Source organism: Camelina sativa, chromosome 4, assembly GCF_000633955.1.
Source record: "Camelina sativa cultivar DH55 chromosome 4, Cs, whole genome shotgun sequence".
Lineage (NCBI taxonomy): Eukaryota > Viridiplantae > Streptophyta > Magnoliopsida > Brassicales > Brassicaceae > Camelina > Camelina sativa.
In genome coordinates, this window is record NC_025688.1 from 18,639,563 (window position 1) to 18,652,270 (window position 12,708).

The window sequence follows — 12,708 nt, forward strand, 5'->3', positions numbered from 1 at the left end:
TTTTTTTTTTTTTTTTTTTTCCGCTCTCAGGGATCATTCGTTTCTTATTTTTTTTTTTTGTTTCACCTGTTGAGCATTTCGTCGCCTTCTTCTCTCTTTGTCTATTGTTTGTCACCTTTTTTTGGCTGGGATTCTTTTTTTTAGCCGCATTATGGCCGAGCGTCAATTCAAACCTTTTTTTATTCTTCTTTTCTATTCTATCGACCTCTTATTGTTTCTTTTCCAACCTTTCCACGGTTCTATTCTCTCTCTCCCCACTTGCTTCTTGCTTCTGTGTCTCCTCCACAGTTGTAGTGCAAGCCTTCTTTTCTAGATTCTTAACATGTCAAGGACGAGGACTGCTGCTTCAGAGGCTCACGATTCCATGGAATCCGAGGAAAGGGTAGACCTTGATGGTGGTGACAATGATCCTGAGGAGATTCTGGAGGAGGAAGTTGAATACGAAGAAGTTGAAGAGGAGGAGGAAATTGAAGAGATAGAAGAGGAGATTGAAGAAGAGGTGGAAGTGGACGAAGACGAGGATGATGATGCTGCTGCAACTGAGGAGGAAGAAGAAAAGAAAAGGCATGCTGAACTCCTTGCACTTCCTCCGCATGGTTCAGAGGTTTATCTTGGAGGGATTCCTACTGATGCTACTGAAGGGGACTTAAAGGGCTTCTGTAATTCAATAGGGGAAGTTACTGAGGTAATTTGACATTTTTGTTTTTTACCCAAACTATGGTTCTGTTTTCATTTTATCTTTGTGCTAACTGCTGAGGTTGGTGTGATGTCTACAGGTTAGGATAATGAGGGAAAAGGAATCTGGTGATGGAAAGGGGTATGCATTTGTAACATTCAGAAACAAGGACCTAGCAGCTGAGGCAATCGAGAGTCTAAATAATACTGATTTCAGAGTAAATTCTATGACACCCAATTCTTGATTATATTAGACTCATTCCATTAAAACTTATAGATAGCTTATAATTCTCGGTGGTTGGTAGTTTCAGAATTTTTTGTGGCTCTTATTTGTTTGTTTATTTAATGTTATTCAACAGGGTAAAAGGATAAAATGTTCGACTACCCAAGCAAAGCATCGTCTCTTTCTTGGTAATGTTCCTAGAAATTGGATGGAGTTAGACATTAAGAAAGCAGCCAATAGAATTGGTCCAGGCGTCCAAATTGTCGAACTTCCAAAGGTTAGTCTCCTGCAACTTGGATAAGTTTCAGTCTGTAGTGTATATATACTTAAATCTGCAACTTTAATATCATATTCTTGTTTGACTGTAACTTGCGATTGTGAATATTCTGTAGAAATTCAGTTTAATATCAGTTTTCTATTTGATTTTGTAAAATCACAGGAACCACAAAATATGGGCCGGAATCGTGGATTTGCTTTCATCGAGTATTACAACCATGCATGTGCTGAATACTCGAAACAAAAAATGTCAAATCCTAGTTTTAAGCTTGATGATAATGCCCCAACTGTAAGCTGGGCTGAATCAAGGAGTGGAGGAGGGGACTCTTCGGCTTCCCAGGTTTGTTTCATTAGAATCTTTTTTTACAAATAAATAATAGAAGCAGCAACAGTTATCTAACCAACAAAGTGCCACTACCAAGAAATTATCTTCATGGAGACATGTGTTCTGCGTTCAATTGTTTTTCCTTCTAAACCTTGAAAAGTGATCTTACTATTATGCTGTGTCGAATGATTGCAGGTAAAGGCATTGTACATCAAAAACTTGCCCAGAGATATAACACAAGAACGTCTCAAGGCATTATTTGAACATCACGGGAAGATACTGAAAGTGGTGATTCCACCAGCCAAACCGGGAAAGGAAGACAGTAGATATGGATTCGTGCATTACGCAGAGAGGACAAGTGTCATGCGAGCTTTGAAAAACACTGAAAGATATGAGATTGATGGTATGCCTGGTTCATTCAGAATAATTTTTTTCTGTTTACATCTCCTCCTTTGATGTTTCAATTCTAAAATGTATCCCGTTTATATACAGGTCATATGTTGGATTGTACTCTTGCAAAGCCTCAAGCGGATCAAAAGGGGAACACAAATACAGTTCAGAATATGCAGAAATCACAATTGCAACCAAACTATCCTCCTCTTCTTAGTTATGGCATGGCTCCTAGTCCCTTTGGTGCTCTTGGTGGATTTGGAGCTTCTGCCTACTCACAAGTGAGATTTCTACTATTTATCAATCATATAATTATGTCTTGAGAAGAACTTTATGGATATAATTTCTGAGTATAATTTTGTGGGAATGATACAGCCATTAATGCATGCGGGAGGTGCAGCTGGTGGAATGTCGATGATGCCAATCATGTTACCCGATGGAAGAATCGGATACGTCTTGTAAGTTCTTGTCTATATACTCGTATACTGATCTCATGTTTTTGCTATTAGACACATGTACTCATCCGATGTATTGAATGTAATAGGCAACAGCCTGGACTGGCGGCTGTGCCGCAACAACCACCACCAAGGCATTCACCACCTTATAGAGGAGGCAGTGGTTCGAGCAGCAGCAGCAGTAGCAAACGAAGTAGCGACAACGGTAGAGGACGAAGCCGTTACAATCCTTATTAGAAATTTCAAAATTATGTCTCCTTTATTTGGGAAAAAAAAAAAAAACACTCCCAACAAGCCAGCAAAACAAAAAGCCAATTTTAACCGTTGTGTTGTCTTCTTTATGCCATTTGTTTTGACTCTTTAAGATTTTGCGGGGTGGCAATGGGGAATCCGTTTAACTAGTTTTTTTTTTTTTTTGTATATTTATGCGTTTTCAGTTATTGTTTAATTGGTTTATATATGTCCTTTTCCATTCATGTATGGTCGAGGCTTACTAGTTACTTAGTCGATATGCATGAAAATCCCATTAATGGCCCAAACTAGGTCTCGTTTAAATTACCATAATGTCATCATCTTAATTGTATCCGCCGCATTATCCAAAACCCTTCCCGGCCGGCTGTTCAAATTCTGCATCCTCAACAGCCGTCTAGTCTCACTATTGGTGAGTTTTAATTCAATCTCTTCTGTTTTTTTTTTTTTTGTACATTTGCGAATAGAGCGTTTGAAACACGAGTGTAAACACTAGGAAAGCAACGCCATTGCTGTCTCTCTCTCTATCAAGAACAATGAGAAATCGAGGTGTGATGAATGAAGATAGGTTGAATCAGTTGCCTGAAGCTTTGATTCTGCGGATCTTGTGTTTTCTTCCTACAAAAACTGCCATAACCACGAGTGTTTTGTCTAAACAATGGCGTTCTCTTTGGAAGCTGGTGCCGAATCTAAAGTTCGATTCTGACGATCACAAAAGTGAAGACCAAACATTTTCAGAGGGTGTTTCCAGGTCGATCCTTTCACATAAAGCTACCGTTCTAGAGAGTTTGCTTCTGAGATTTAGTTTAGATAAAGTTAGTCCTGTAGATATAGGACTTTGGGTTGGAATCGCGTTTACTCGACATTTGCGTAAATTGGTACTCTATGCTTCATACCCTGCGCATGATGAGACCTTCACATTTCCGCCTAGCTTGTGTACTTGCAACACACTTGAGACTCTGAAACTCTCACTTGGTATTATTGTAGATATACCTTCTCCGGTTCTTATGAAGTCTCTTAGAACTTTGCACCTTGGGTTTGTGAGCTACAAAGACGATGAATCTTTTCGTAACCTGTTAGCTGGTTGCCCTATTCTTGAAAATTTGGTTTTGGATCGAGGTCAGTATTATGGTGATGTTGTGACTTTCGTTATTGAAGTCCCGTCTTTGAAGAGACTTGAGATTTATGATGATAATTGTGACGAAAGGTTTGGAGGATATAGAATTAATGTCCCCTCTTTGGAATACTTGGCATTCCAAGAGTTAAAGGATTTAGAGATTAGTCTGAATGCGCCGGAGCTGGTGGAGGTTTATATTATTGGAGGTTCTTATAAAATCGCTAATAAGTTTCTTGGATCGCTTAAGTCAACCAAACGTCTTTCTTTCGATTTATTACCCTTGGAGGTAAGTTTCAGCGCTGTTTAGTGTTTTTGGTCATCTCATTGTTATTATAAGGTACCAAAATAACTGTTTCATGTACAGATTGTGTATCCAACTAGTAGTATCTTCTATCAACTGGTGAATCTAGAGATGCATACACGTAAAAAAGGGTGGTGGAATGTACTTACGGTCATGCTCGAAATCTCTCCTAAACTACAAGTCCTCAGGCTCCTTGATGTAAGATATTTCATCATTATTTTGGATGGTCTCTCTCTTTGTGGTTATATTTTTAATAGTCTACTTATGATATAGTACATTCCATTCATCTTGTCTTGTTTGTCTCACCAGTATAGGAATAAAGATGATGATATGGTTGGCGGGAAATGGAATGAACCAAAGTATGTTCCTGTTTGTTGTGTTTGTTGTGTTTGTTGTCTCACCTCGAGACATTTGTGTGGGAATAATATGCTTGGGATAGACAAGAAGAGCAAGAAGTGGCTGCATACATTCTACGGTACGCAAAACTGTTGAAGAAGGTAACAATCTCCACTAATCCTATCGATTCAAAAGAGCTAAAGAAGTTGGAAGAGAGACGTAAGATGCTCAAAGAGATGGCTAGTGTGGTCAGGGCTTCCAATTCTTGCCACATTCCTTTCGAATTTAACATATAAGAGTCAACTCTTCATAGAGCCTGTTGGTTAAACATAGGGATTTACATGGGTTTTGGATATCGGGGATGGTTTCTATATATTTTGCCATTGGATATTGAAAATTTTCTGAATTTTATCATAATCTCTATGAGTGATGATGATATTGATAACACCATCTTGGGCTTTTTTTTTGTTTTTTCATTTATTAATAAGTAAACCGGTTGGGTTCGGTTCGATTTTAATTCAGAACCGGTTTTGAATTAAAAAGCCTAGTCTCTTTCAGTTGACGAGCTTTAGTGCTCAGCTTCTACTTGTTGAATTTTGCGTTAAGAGCGATTGAAGTGCGATTTTAGCTTCAGGGAACAGCAAAAACCTGAAGGGTGTTGTTACCGGAAAAATGGAACAAGAACAACGGTAAGTTTCGTTTATTTCGTTTATGTTTTGCATGCTCCAAACCCTAACTCATTAGTCTTTTCTTCTTTGGTTTTGGTGGGTGTAATTGTAAAGTGAGAGAAAGCCAGGTGTTGTTAAAGAGGAGTTGATCAGTGAGTTGCCTGAAGAGTTGCTTCTACATATATTGTCGTCTCTTCCAACAAAAAGAGTGATAGCCACGACTCACGAGTGTTTTGTCTAAACGATGGAGATCTCTTTGGAAGATGGTACCCAAACTTCAGTTTAAGGGAGAGATATTGGTTTAGGATTTAGAAAGAATTTTAATGACTTTAAAAGTTAGGTAAAATATGTTGTTATTCAATCAAGACTTTTAAAAACTCTATAAAAATTTGGTGTTATTGGTTGTGATTTGTAAAAAATTATCTAAAATCTTGATAAATCTAGTGTTATTGGATTAAGAGTTTTATAAAGTCATTAAAAGTTTTATGTTATTCAAGTAAAAGAAAAGAATCTTGGATTATTAATGAATTCAAATTTTATGTTATTGGTTTAGGATTTTATATCATTTCCTTAATAACAAAAAGTCATGAAAACTCTTTCATCAAATAGAAAGATTTTACAAGATTAGAAAAAACAAATCATCAGGATTTTAAAAAACTTTCTAAATAATCTCTTGGAATCCTTCATTTTTAACTTTCAATTTTCTATGATTCTAACAATCAACAAAAACATAAAGTCATTAAAATTCTTTCTAAATCCTAAACCAATACCTCCCCCTAACTCTTAACTTTCATTATATACACATCAATTTTCGGAGAATGTTGGCAGGACTCTGTTTTCACACAAAGCTCCGGTTTTGGAGAGTTTTCATCTCAAAGTTAGTAATAGATATAGCCATAGCCGTGCATGTGATGATATAGATTAGCCTTGCGAGTTCGGGTATACGGGTCGGGTCGGGTCGGTTTTTTCGGTTATTCGGGTATTCGGGTTTTCAAAAAATCCACCAAACATAACCGAACAAAAAATCGGTTCGGTTTGGGTCGGGTCAGATGAGAGTTGGTCTTGGGTTTATCCGGTTTAAATCTTAAAACCGATTGAAATCGGTACAAATCCAATTTAAACCGGTTAAATTACGGTATATTTCGGTATAATTTTTGTTTTTATTAAAAAATCGGGTTTCGGGTCGGGTCGGTTTCGAGTCGGGGACCGAACTAGATTTTCAATCCTTCCGAATAAAACCGAACCCTAAATTTGGTTGAACCGAAACCCGAAAATTTCGGGTCGGGTTGGGTCGGCGGCTTCGGGTCGGGTTAAAGTCGCATGCCGAATATAGATATTGGAGTATGGACGGAAATTGCATTTGAACGTCATGTGCGTGAGTTAGTGCTCGAGATTTGTTCAGAAAGGCCTGTTAGATTTCCAANTAATAGATATAGCCATAGCCGTGCATGTGATGATATAGATTAGCCTTGCGAGTTCGGGTATACGGGTCGGGTCGGGTCGGTTTTTTCGGTTATTCGGGTATTCGGGTTTTCAAAAAATCCACCAAACATAACCGAACAAAAAATCGGTTCGGTTTGGGTCGGGTCAGATGAGAGTTGGTCTTGGGTTTATCCGGTTTAAATCTTAAAACCGATTGAAATCGGTACAAATCCAATTTAAACCGGTTAAATTACGGTATATTTCGGTATAATTTTTGTTTTTATTAAAAAATCGGGTTTCGGGTCGGGTCGGTTTCGAGTCGGGGACCGAACTAGATTTTCAATCCTTCCGAATAAAACCGAACCCTAAATTTGGTTGAACCGAAACCCGAAAATTTCGGGTCGGGTTGGGTCGGCGGCTTCGGGTCGGGTTAAAGTCGCATGCCGAATATAGATATTGGAGTATGGACGGAAATTGCATTTGAACGTCATGTGCGTGAGTTAGTGCTCGAGCTTTGTTCAGAAAGGTCTGTTAGATTTCCAACTAGCATGTTTAGCTTTAGTACTACACTTGAGACCTTGATTCTCAAGTATTCGGTTCTTGTGGATGTTCCTTCTCCAGTTTGTATGAAGTCCCTCAGAACTCTTCACCTTGATTCTGTGGATTTCAAAGACAGCAAATCTATTCGTAACCTTAATATCTGGCTGTCCTAATCTTGAAGATTTGTTCATCTATCAATGTTACCGTAAGGACGGTGTATTGACATTCACTATAGTGGCACCATTCTTGAAGAGGCTAGTGATTACCGATTACTTTGTTGGATCAGAGAAAGGTGGCTATGTGATAAATGCTCCTTTTTTTTTTTCCTCAAAAGTAAATTTTATTGATTTAGCAAATGTTTTTACATAGAGCTCCCAATAACCACATTGGTTTTAAAACAGAGTTAACATAATAAATATTGTCAATACATCCATGCTTTGCTAATGCATTTGCTACACTATTACATTCTCTTTTTGCAAAGTTGAAAGAATATTGTCCTAATCGTGAAGTCCACAAAGCAATATCTTTCAAAAGATTTCGTATAGAAGCATTGGATTGTTGACCATTTACTAAGTTGATTAGTACTTCACAGTCTCCTTCGAAGATTATTGATTGATATCCCCTGATCCAAGCTTATTGTAGGGATATTAATAGGCTCTTTGTCTCTGCTTCTAGATCTGATCCTGCATAAGATAGTTTAGACGTACCCCATACTAGCGGTTCTCCTTGATGGTTCCTGAAAATCCAGCCACATGTTCCTTGTTTTGTCTGATCATTATATCATGCGTCAAAGTTGCATTTAATAAACGGATGAAAAGGTGGTTTCCAAGAGTTTATGTTGGTGCTGGCGTTGTGTAGTGGCTCCTTAGGTTGTATAGTCTTAACCCATTCTTTCGTTTCCGATTTTGCCATTAGAACTGTCTTGCTTGCACGTTCGCGGTAGTTATTGAAAATTACATTGTTCGTTGCCTTCCAAATGCGCCATAAAGGGAATAAGGTAGTAGAGAGTCAAAATTGTTTGTTGTCTGAGATGATAGAGATTTGATTTCAGAGATGACTTCCACCACAGTAGCTGGTAGTTGGTTGATATTTAATAGAGACGTGTTGGACATACACCATGTCATAGCAGCGAAGGGACATGAAAATAAAGCATGGTGGTCTGTTTCATCTGTTTGGTTGCATCTTGGACAAGTCGAAGATATATTCATATGCTTTGTGCGTAAACGTGAGGTTACTAGTAAAGTTTTTGTAACAATGCGCCAGAGGAAATGTTTTATCTTTGGTAAGATCTTCAACTTCCAGATTTTGTTTTGGAGCTCCGCAGATCTATGTGGTCTTAAGGGTATTTCCCGAGGATCAAACGGATAATGTGTGAGAAACCAGTATCTTGTATTAACAGTATAGTCGCCTGATTGTGAATAGTTCTAAATAAGATCTTTGTCTTTAACTTGAGACAAATGTATGTTCTGGATTATAGTATGCTTTGCTTCCGGGATCAATGATATTAGTTTTTCTTTATCCCAAACTCGAATATTACCAGTAGTGGAAATGAGACTTTCGAGAGGTAAAGAAGATTGAGGTATTAGAGTTTGTATCGGTCTAGGAGGATCAGAGGCGATGACGCTGTCTACACCAAGACGTAAATTAGCTCCATCTCCCACAATATAACGAGTGCCTTTTTTTAAGAAGATCTAAACCGATTAAGATTGATGACCAACCATAAGATTGGTTTTTCCGAGTACAAGCATCCAATATTGAGTCATCTCTATAATATCTGTTCTTCATAACTCGAGCAAACAGAGAGTTGGGATATTGGATTAATCTCCATGCTTGCTTTGCCAGAAGGGCATCATTGAATTTTGCTAGATCTTTGAATCCCAAGCCCCCTTCCGTTTTTGAAACTTGTAGTTTTTTCCAAACTATCCATGGAATACCTCTTTCGTTTGACAATTTTTCCCACCAAAAGTTCATTAAGAGTGATAAATGCTCCTTCTTTGAAATACTTGACACTTAAAGGGGTTAGTCATTACGGGTGTGGTTTGATTGAGAATGATTGAGAATGCGCCAGTGTTAGTTGAGGCAAAAATTAGAGAAGTTTCTTATATAGCCAATGAGAATATTGTGGGATCTCTCACTTCAGTCAAACGTCTTTTCTTGGACTTATCACCCTTGGAGGTAACTATGCTTATAGCTAGCAATTGAGTTATTTGCATGCTTTCACAATGTTCTAATAAGACTATATATGATCTTTATGTATAGATTAAGTTTCCTGCTGATAGTATCTTCTATCAGCTAGTACATCCAAAGATGTATACATGTAAAGAGGAGTGGTGGAATCTACTTACGCTCATGCTTAATAGCTCACCTAAACTACAATTCCTTAAGCTCACTAATGTAAGTCATTTCATTACCAGTCCCAGCTAGCTTCTTTTGGTGGCCTCTCTTATGGGTTCCTAACTTTGACGGTCTACTAATGATGATATGCAATTGAATTTCCTTTTTGCCACAGGAAAAACGCAAGTTTAGAAAACATGGTTTGGTCGGCCGGAGATGGAACGAAGCAAAGAATGTTCCTGAATGTTTGTTGTCTCACCTAAAGATGTTTGTGTGGACAAGATACCGTTGGGATTCAAGTTTCTCAACAAGACCTATTGATTCCAAAGAGCACAACAAGTTGGAAGAGAGATGTAAGACGCTCAAGGAGTTAGATGGTGTTGTTAGGGCTTCAATTTCATGCCACCTTGTCTTCGTCGTAGATAGCGTAGAATGATCGATCTATCTACTAATTACTAGACTCTTCTTGTCACATAGAACTACCGTATATTTTACATGAAGCAAAAGATTAGTAATAAACCAAACTTTCTTTTTGAATTTTATCTAATCCCAATGAGTGATGATAGTACCATTTTTTTTTAATTAATAAGTAAACCGATCGGATTCGGTTCGATTGAAAAAGAAAACCGGTTTTGAATTTAAGAAGCCCTAGTTCCCTTCAATTGGCGAACTTCAGTGCTTTGCGTCGAGAGGGTTTGAAAATGCGATATAAAGCTCTGGGAACAGCAAAACACTGACCGAAGATGGAACAAGAACAACGGTAAGTTCTCGTTTGTTTCGTTTATTGTTTAGAGCATTTAAGTTCCGATGTATAGCGCTCTAAATGTTTGATTCTTTGATTTTTTGGTGGTTCTAAAGATTGAGAAAGCGAGGTGTTGTGAATGATGATGAGGATAGGTTGAATCTATTGCCCGAAGCTTTGATTCTGAAAATTCTGTGTTTTCTTCCTACAAAAACTGTCGTAACCACGAGTGTTTTGTCTAAACAATGGCGGTCTCTTTGGAAGTTTGTGCCAAATCTCGAGTTCAATTCTGAGGATTGCGAAAGTGAAGACCTTTCATTTTCAGAGATTGTTTCCAAGTCTTTACTTTCACACAAAGCTCCGGTTCTAGACAGTTTTCGTCTCCTGTTTGGATCAGAAGATGTTAGTTTCGTAGATGTTGGACTTTGGGTTGGCATTGCGTTTGCTCGACATTTGCGTGAATTGGTGCTCGATTTTTATCCTTCAGGGAAAGAGACCTTCACATTTCCTAGTAGCTTGTCTACATGTAACACACTCGAGAGTTTGAAACTCGTGTTTGGTTTTACTGTAGATATACCTTCTCCGGTTCTTATGAAGTCTCTTAGAACCCTGCACCTTGAGTTTGTGAGCTTCAAAGAAGATGTATCTGTCCGTAACCTTTTATCTAGCTGCCCTGGTCTTGAACAACTGATAGTGTATCGAGGTGAAGATTGTGATGTTGAGATTTTCACTATTGAGGTCCCTTCTTTGCAGAGATTAAAGATTCATGATACCAATGATGGAGCTGAGTTTTGGGGATATGTGATAAATGCTCCTTGTTTGAAATACTTACACATTGAAGACTTGAGATGTCCAGGGTTTTCTCTGAATGCGCCTGAGCTTGTGGAAGCAAGTATCGTTGAAGCTATATCTATAACCAATAAGAAGCTTCTTGGATCTCTCACTTCTGTCAAACGTCTTCTATTGCATTTGTCACCCTTGAGGGTAACTTTGCTGATTTATTTATTTTAATCACCATTTGAGTTCATTGTTTTCTATACTCTAAAAATTTGGTCTCATGAATAGATTGCATATCCTACTGGAACTATCTTCTATCAGCTGGTGTCTCTTGAGATGTATACACGTATCGAAGAGTGGTGGAATCTACTCACGCTCGTGCTCGAAAATTCTCCTAAACTACAAGCCCTCAAGATCACTGATGTAAGACAGTTCATTATTAGTCAGCTTGCTATCTTTGGGGTTATATTATATGGTCTAGTGATGCTATACATTGAATTTCTCCCTTGTCTCTTTGGTCTCAGAAATATAATCATGTTCGTAGTGATAGTTTGGTCCGCGGCAAATGGAATGAGCCAAAGTATGTCCCTGAATGTTTGTTGTCACATTTAGAGACATTTGTGTGGAAAAGATTTGGTTGGGGAAGAGAGGAAGAGAAAGAAATAGCTACGTACATTCTAAAGAATGCAAGACGATTGAAGAAGGCACATTTCTCAACAATTCCCATTGATACGAAAGAGCTCAACAAGTTGAGAGAGAGAAGTAAGGTGCTCAGCGAATTGGATGGTGTGGTCAGGGCTTCAAATTCATGTCACCTTGTGTTCAAATTCGATGCATCTGCTTAGGTATCAGACTTTTCTTAGTACATTGAGCCTCCTGATTTAACTGGTAAGTGGGATTTAGATCGGTTTAGGGTCTTGGGTCATGGTGCTAGTCGTTTAGGTGTTCAATGTTCTTTTCAATTATATCTATCCCATCATTATGATGATACAATCTTGGATTTTTATGATTTATGATTTTATAAATAAGATACGGTTTGGTCGGCTGGAAATGGAATGAACCAAAAAGTATGTTCCTGAATGTATGTTGTCTTACCTCAAGACATTACTGTGAATAAAATATGGTTGGGATAGACAAGAAGAGCAAGAAGTGGCTACATACATTCTTACATGTATTAACTCTTCGTAGAGCCTGTTGGTTTTTCTCGTTAGATGGATTTACATCAGGTTTTGGAACTCGGGGATGGTTCTACATTTGGCCATTCAGTATTGAAAATTTTCTTAATTTGTCTTATATGTATGAATGATACCATCTTGGTTTTCGTTTGTGATTTTGGCGGAACTTGGGTAGTTAGGTAGTTAAACGAGGGATTGTATTGTTAGAGAAAATGATACTAAATTAGGAAAGGTTTTAGAGGATATAGTGAACACCAAGACGCATAAACATGTTTCAGGATTAAAAAAAAGTAGGAAAATCAAGACCAAACTGAGACGCAATAGTGGCGAAAGATTACAAGAGACGCAAAACTCGTTGTAACTAATAATATAGTTGGGGTATGCAATTGGATCCATCTGAAAACTTTGGATATCCAGGTTCACTTGGTTAGAGTCCGCCACTGGCCTGCAATTCACAAACGGTCGATGGTTCATATCTACCGGGTAAAAGTATGAGTTAGTCATGCTCCATCTCTCTTCCTGCCATGGTCCATATCTCTAGTGTCCAAAGCTTAAAATGGACTCATGTCTCACTGTGTCATCAAGGTTCACAAGCTGATCTGTGATGGATAGTGTAGGCGGTCTTGAGGGAAGATAACGAAAGGGAACATCAGGAAAATCTTCTGGATGAATATCAAAAGCTAGTATCAAAAGTAAGTAAGGC

General features: G+C 38.1%; 4 protein-coding genes across 5 annotated transcripts in view; all 4 read left to right on the forward strand.

Annotated features, from left to right (window-relative positions):
• LOC104781115 (heterogeneous nuclear ribonucleoprotein R) overlaps nucleotides 1-2,754 on the forward strand; it is a 3,848-nt gene extending 1,094 nt beyond the window's left edge. Inside the window, exons 2-9 of one of the 2 annotated variants that reach the window (XM_010505711.2) lie at nucleotides 289-685; nucleotides 777-893; nucleotides 1,035-1,175; nucleotides 1,338-1,514; nucleotides 1,695-1,902; nucleotides 1,992-2,170; nucleotides 2,265-2,347; nucleotides 2,434-2,754. In XM_010505711.2, the coding sequence (XP_010504013.1) occupies nucleotides 323-685; nucleotides 777-893; nucleotides 1,035-1,175; nucleotides 1,338-1,514; nucleotides 1,695-1,902; nucleotides 1,992-2,170; nucleotides 2,265-2,347; nucleotides 2,434-2,581 (1,416 nt within the window). In that variant the 5' untranslated portion in view covers nucleotides 289-322 and the 3' untranslated portion in view covers nucleotides 2,582-2,754. Of the gene's footprint in view, nucleotides 1-56; nucleotides 686-776; nucleotides 894-1,034; nucleotides 1,176-1,337; nucleotides 1,515-1,694; nucleotides 1,903-1,991; nucleotides 2,171-2,264; nucleotides 2,348-2,433 lie in introns of those variants that run through there. The other variant, XM_010505710.2, reaches the window with a different exon arrangement.
• LOC104781116 (FBD-associated F-box protein At3g52670-like) lies at nucleotides 3,043-4,727 on the forward strand. The gene is made up of 3 exons (XM_019244755.1): nucleotides 3,043-3,996; nucleotides 4,075-4,209; nucleotides 4,321-4,727. Exons 1-3 carry the CDS (start codon nucleotides 3,130-3,132, stop codon nucleotides 4,501-4,503), a joined length of 1,185 nt encoding a protein of 394 aa, XP_019100300.1. The 5' UTR covers nucleotides 3,043-3,129; the 3' UTR covers nucleotides 4,504-4,727.
• Nucleotides 9,027-9,747, forward strand: LOC104784028 (F-box/FBD/LRR-repeat protein At3g52680). Its single transcript, XM_010509107.1, has 3 exons — nucleotides 9,027-9,152; nucleotides 9,237-9,371; nucleotides 9,487-9,747. The coding sequence occupies exons 1-3, from the start codon at nucleotides 9,027-9,029 to the stop codon at nucleotides 9,745-9,747; spliced, it is 522 nt and encodes a 173-aa protein (XP_010507409.1).
• On the forward strand, nucleotides 9,998-11,738 carry LOC104781117 (F-box/FBD/LRR-repeat protein At3g52680-like). Its single transcript, XM_019244308.1, has 3 exons — nucleotides 9,998-10,071; nucleotides 10,170-11,037; nucleotides 11,355-11,738. The coding sequence occupies exons 1-3, from the start codon at nucleotides 10,055-10,057 to the stop codon at nucleotides 11,673-11,675; spliced, it is 1,206 nt and encodes a 401-aa protein (XP_019099853.1). The 5' UTR covers nucleotides 9,998-10,054; the 3' UTR covers nucleotides 11,676-11,738.

What these genes read in the sequence shown, in the direction of transcription:
- LOC104781116 (XM_019244755.1), top strand. Translation starts at nt 3,130, where the DNA reads ATGAGAAATCGAGGTGTGATGAATGAAGATAGGTTGAATCAGTTGCCT. An exon ending in TCGATTTATTACCCTTGGAG is followed by an intron (nt 3,997 to 4,074) that starts GTAAGTTTCAGC and finishes TTTCATGTACAG; the next exon opens with ATTGTGTATCCAACTAGTAG. An exon ending in AAGTCCTCAGGCTCCTTGAT is followed by an intron (nt 4,210 to 4,320) that starts GTAAGATATTTC and finishes TTGTCTCACCAG; the next exon opens with TATAGGAATAAAGATGATGA.
- LOC104784028 (XM_010509107.1), top strand. Translation starts at nt 9,027, where the DNA reads ATGATTGAGAATGCGCCAGTGTTAGTTGAGGCAAAAATTAGAGAAGTT. An exon ending in TGGACTTATCACCCTTGGAG is followed by an intron (nt 9,153 to 9,236) that starts GTAACTATGCTT and finishes CTTTATGTATAG; the next exon opens with ATTAAGTTTCCTGCTGATAG. An exon ending in AATTCCTTAAGCTCACTAAT is followed by an intron (nt 9,372 to 9,486) that starts GTAAGTCATTTC and finishes TTTTTGCCACAG; the next exon opens with GAAAAACGCAAGTTTAGAAA.
- LOC104781117 (XM_019244308.1), top strand. An exon ending in TGCATTTGTCACCCTTGAGG is followed by an intron (nt 11,038 to 11,354) that starts GTAACTTTGCTG and finishes CTTTGGTCTCAG; the next exon opens with AAATATAATCATGTTCGTAG.